General features: G+C 35.3%; 1 protein-coding gene across 1 annotated transcript; it reads right to left on the bottom strand.

Moving 5' to 3' along the window:
* Window positions 1-241: 241 nt before the first annotated feature.
* LOC133032176 (uncharacterized) lies at window positions 242-1888 on the bottom strand. The gene is made up of 2 exons (XM_061106044.1): window positions 1538-1888; window positions 242-1354 (listed from the first exon to the last, which is right to left on the bottom strand). The coding sequence occupies exons 1-2, from the start codon at window positions 1886-1888 to the stop codon at window positions 242-244; spliced, it is 1464 nt and encodes a 487-aa protein (XP_060962027.1).
* Between the last annotated feature and the right edge of the window lie 3086 nt (window positions 1889-4974).

Genomic DNA, 4974 nt, shown 5'->3' with positions numbered 1-4974 from the left:
AATTTCATTTTCTTTCCATCTAGGCATCTTAGTCACATCAAAATAAGTAGAATGAATAAGAATGATATTACCGGTTCAGAAATTTGTTCATTTGGATTGTGTTCAAGAATTGACACATTCTTTTTTTTTTTTTTATCCTTTTGAGACTTATTGGTTATGTAGGAACTTGAGATTCTTCTTTAAGCATCAACACCCCAAGAGCCAACTTTGGTTCCTCTTTATTGATACCTACAAAACAAACTTATATCTTTCTTTTTGGTACCCACATAACTTTGGGTCCTTTGATGTTAGCCTTTAAAACTTTTGGTATCCAAATAGCCTTATCAAAATAGGCATTCTTTTTCACATGGCAATAGGATTTAGTGTGACCATCTTGATTACAATAAGTGCAAGTTAAGTTCAAATTACTAGATGACTTGACAAAGAAATTCCTAAGTAATTTTTGTTTCACACTAGTGTTATATCCTATACCACTTTTTGAAAAAGCACATTTTTGACTCCCAAGCATCATTTCAAAATTTTCTTTTCCTTTTGTAAAATTGTAAACCACCTTGTTTAAATCATCAATTTTAGCTTTCAAGTTTACAACATCTTTTTCATATAAAGAACAACTTTTGCATTGGGTTTCAATCAAAAACTCATTTTCTTTTACTTTCAAAGCCTCAACTTCTTTAAGCAATAAACTTATTTTCTTTCTTTGAGTTGAGTTCTTAGCAAGCAATTTTTCAAAATCAACAAACAAATCATTAAAGGATTTTGATAATTCATCATAAGACATATCAAGTGCATCATCATCACTTTCACTTTCAAAATCACTTATATGGTTAGGATTACTTACCTTATCATCAATGGCCACAAAGCAAGTGTTGGCTATCTCATGTTGTTCATCTTCAGAACTTTCTTTCTCTCTTTCACTCCAAGTAGCCACCATTGCCCTTCTTCTATTTCTCTTTCTCAAAGGACAATCCGTTTTCATATGATCGGGCTTTTTGCATTCATAGCAAATAATTTGATCATCTTTTCTTGAGCTCTCCCTTGAGTTACTCCCTTTGTAAAATCTATTTGTATTCTTCTTGAACTTCAAAAACTTCTTAAAGTTCTTTATGAGTAGGATTATATCCTCCATATCACTATCACCATCCTCATTAGCTTCACTATCATCATGTGAAGTGGATTTGAATGCAATGGTGTTCTTCTTCTTTTTATCAACTTCCTCTTCTTCTTGAGCATTCATGAAAATCTCATGATTCATGAGAGAACCAATGAGCTCTTCCAATCGTAGAGTTGAGAGGTCCTTGGCTTCTTGGATCGCAACTACTTTGCCTTGGTAGGTTTTGGTGAGACTTCTCAAAATCTTGGTCACCATATCTTTTTGTGTAAGTACCTTGCCAAGAGAGTTCAAACCATTAGTAATAGTTGTGAAACGAGTATACATGTTAGCAATGGTATCATGTTGTAACATCTTGAAATTTTCATATTGAGTAACTAAAAGTTGAATTTTAGTTTCTTTCATGACACTAGTTCATTGATGAGTTACTTCTAACATTTTCCACATATCATGAGCCGAGGAGGCTTGCTCAATATTTTTAAATATATCTCTATCTAATCCACATATTAAAGCATACTTAGCCTTATCATTCTCAGACATCATCTTTTTATCATTTTCATCATATGCATCATATTTCTTTATAGTTTCTACACCATCTACAACATGCATAGGAATGTAAGGACCATAACATACAATATGCCACAAATCATAGTCAATGGATTGAATATAAGTTTCCATTCTAATTTTCCAATAAGGAAAGTCTACCCCATCAAAGAATGGTGCTCTACTTGTTCTTAAACCTTCTAGCATGTTATTGTGTAAATTGCTTGGAAACGGCATACTCTTAGATTGTGAAATCTACCCAAAAACTAGAGCCCTTGCTCTGATACCAATTGTTAGCTCAGGATATGTTCCCAAGAGAGGGGTGAATTGGAAATTTAAACTAATTCCAGAAATTTAAAAACTCCAAGGACAATTCATGAAAATATTCAAGTTTAATGCAATAACAAAGATAATCACAAGTATAAACAAATAACAAACTTGAAATGTAAAGACTTTAGGGATAGAAATTGCAAACTCTTGATTTTTACAAGGTTCGGTAGAACTAAGCCACCTACGTCCTTGGTCTTCAAAGCTATGGACCTAGCTTTGAGTTCCACTATCGAGCCAAGTTAACGGGCTTGACTAACCCTTACAACCGGGGAATTTTTCACCAAGGTTTTTCCCAAACCTCTCACAATAGTTTTCTTCCAAGGACTATCAACCTCACCGGATTGTTGAAGTGCCAATCTCACTTTCAGATTGTTGTAGTGACAATCTCACTCTTCTCGGGTTGTTTATAAAATCGGTGTCAACCTCACCTACAACTGAGTTGTTTTTCTACAGGTGCCAACCTCACCTCTCAATACAATGAATATGAAATTTTGAAATACAAAGCAAACTCTCTCTAATAAGATAAAAAACAATGTTAAATCCTAGAGAGAATTGCAAGCACACTAGAGAAGATAAAAACAAGTTTGGCTCAAGTGTGTGTAGTTGGTGTGTTTATGAAAAGATGATAATTATTTAGCTTAGAACACTTAGAATGATGTTATATGATGAATAGAAGCTGAACCAACCTTGATTTTTGAGTGAAAAACAAGTTTATATAGTGTAGGAACAAAAACTAGCCGTTTATAGCCGTTAGCACATTTTTCAAAAAGAATCCTGGGAAAAACGGACTACCCATTTTAAAACGGACTACCTATCTGCAAAAAATGGACTACCTATTTTCATTTCAATAGGTAGGCCGAAAATTAGGCAGGTTCAAAACTTGCATTTTTCGGCACTAAAACGCGCATAACTCTTTACTCGATTATCCGTTTTCAAAAATTCCAATTTTGTTCTCTTAGTTAAACAAAATGTGATTTAGAAATTCAATCAAAAAAATTTTGAACCATCGGGTGAGAAAACTTGTTGCACAAGTTGTGAATGAGCCAAAATTTGTACTTATAAACCCTAGTATACTATGCAAATCACTTTAACAAGACTAAAATAAATTTATACCATTTGATTTTTTGTAGTCTTGATGTAGATGAGCTTCCTAACTTGATTTTCATGTTTTGATCCAAAGTTGACTTTTTCCCGAGAGTTGACTTTGACTTTGACTTTGACTTTGACTTTGACTTTGACTTTCAGGTTGACTTTTGACTTTTAGCTTTTGAAGTCCTCTTTTGGATAGGGTCTTGAATTCTTGATCTCTTGATAAAACTTACGATCTTATGAAGTATGAAGTAGTTGATATACTTGTTGAATCCACTTCTTTGATTATGTTTGACTTTACCGAGTAAATATTGATACATTGTGAATGTGCTTGCAAAATGGTCAAGAAAAGATTAGTAACAAATAATAATCAAATATTTGTTTATCATCAAAATAAGTGAGTGATTGACTTTTGGTCAACAGTGAGGACCCAATGGAGGCTTGAAACGGGGACATTACAAATGGTATCAGAGCGTTGACCCAGCCCGAAGTATGGTCGACGAGGACGTCGCCCCCGTAAGGGGGGTGATTGTGACAGTCAGTAGTCCCGTGATCCGTAAGGAGAAACACCGGGTAAGTTGTGCAATCCCACACCGCCTGGGGAAGGTCAAGTGAGATGGTTCTGAGACTGTGTAGGTATGGGACTACACAGTTGAAGAGGGCTTAAATGGATTGATTGGTACTACCTATATCAATAAGGTGTATCTTGTTTTTCGATAGCCCATATCGAAAGAACTCCACAGTTAAGCGAGCTTGACTTGGGACTAATTTCAGGATGGGTGACCTCCGGGGAAGTTTTCTCAAGAAGCGTGCGAGTGAGGACAAAGCATGCTGGAAACACTCGTGTTGGTCTGTAGGGTCAGTCATCAATCTAGGAAGCAACCAGAGTGGCGTACTTGTGTATAAGAGCCATTCATTCCGTGGGTGTGAGGACCCAATGGAGGCTTAAAACGGGGACGTTACACGTGGGCTCTTACATGTCACCTTGCACGTGTGGGACAAGGCCTAAATGTGTGGGCCATATTTTAAAGCCCAAAATTTATTTCTCAATTTTTCCACAAATAAGATTTATTATCTATCTTGCCAATAAATAATAATTGATTAATTATCATTAATCTCTTATATTATTTTCACTAAAATAATATATTTCTCTCTTTAATATTATTTAAGAATAATATTATATTTAACTAATTAATATAGTTTTATCAAATAAAACTAAATAGTTAAATATCACTTTAATTATACAATTCATAATTGATAGGGATATTGCGGTAAAACTACTCAAACTACACATTTAGTTACACTTAATTACATAAACTAATTTTTTGGTTGTAAAACCCTCCAAACCCCACTTCTGTTAGCTATTTACCCGTTCTGTTCAAGAAACTTTGTTAAGTGACATGGTAGACTATCCCAGTGGACACAAGTGTACACATGTCAAAATTTTAGTGGTCCACATAATTTTAATTATTTAAATATTATAAAAAATAATTTTTTTCTTTCCTTTCATTTTTTTCTTTCTTTTCCTTTTTCTTCTTCCTTTCATCTGGAACCAACCGAGTTCCTTCTTCTTCTTCACCTGCGACTAGAACCAGCCGTTCCTCCCTGCGAGGAACCCAACAACCCTAGTGAACCCCAGGCGACGAACACCAGGTCTAACTACTCTCTATATCTGTCTCTCTCTCCTTCTCTCTCTCTCTCTCTCTCTCTCTCTCTTCACGTTTAGCTCAGTCCAACACTAGAGGGTTGTCTCTGGTCATTGTTGGTTGAACGATGGTCTCCACCATGCTAAGGGACCCTCGAAATCCCGAACCCCAACACCCATCCCTCTCGTGCATACTGCCTCTCCGATTGTTGACAAGCCAAAGGAAACCGTACTCAACTTCTCCCAAAATCAAGTTTTG

The sequence above is a fragment of the Cannabis sativa genome, chromosome X, assembly GCF_029168945.1.
Source record: "Cannabis sativa cultivar Pink pepper isolate KNU-18-1 chromosome X, ASM2916894v1, whole genome shotgun sequence".
Lineage (NCBI taxonomy): Eukaryota > Viridiplantae > Streptophyta > Magnoliopsida > Rosales > Cannabaceae > Cannabis > Cannabis sativa.
The sequence above is the reverse complement of the archived record's forward strand: the minus strand, read 5'-3'. Positions and strand labels throughout refer to the sequence as shown.

What these genes read in the sequence shown, in the direction of transcription:
- LOC133032176 (XM_061106044.1), bottom strand. Translation starts at nt 1,888, where the DNA reads ATGCCGTTTCCAAGCAATTTACACAATAACATGCTAGAAGGTTTAAGA. An exon ending in ATATGTGGAAAATGTTAGAA is followed by an intron (nt 1,355 to 1,537) that starts GTAACTCATCAA and finishes ATGGTGACCAAG; the next exon opens with ATTTTGAGAAGTCTCACCAA.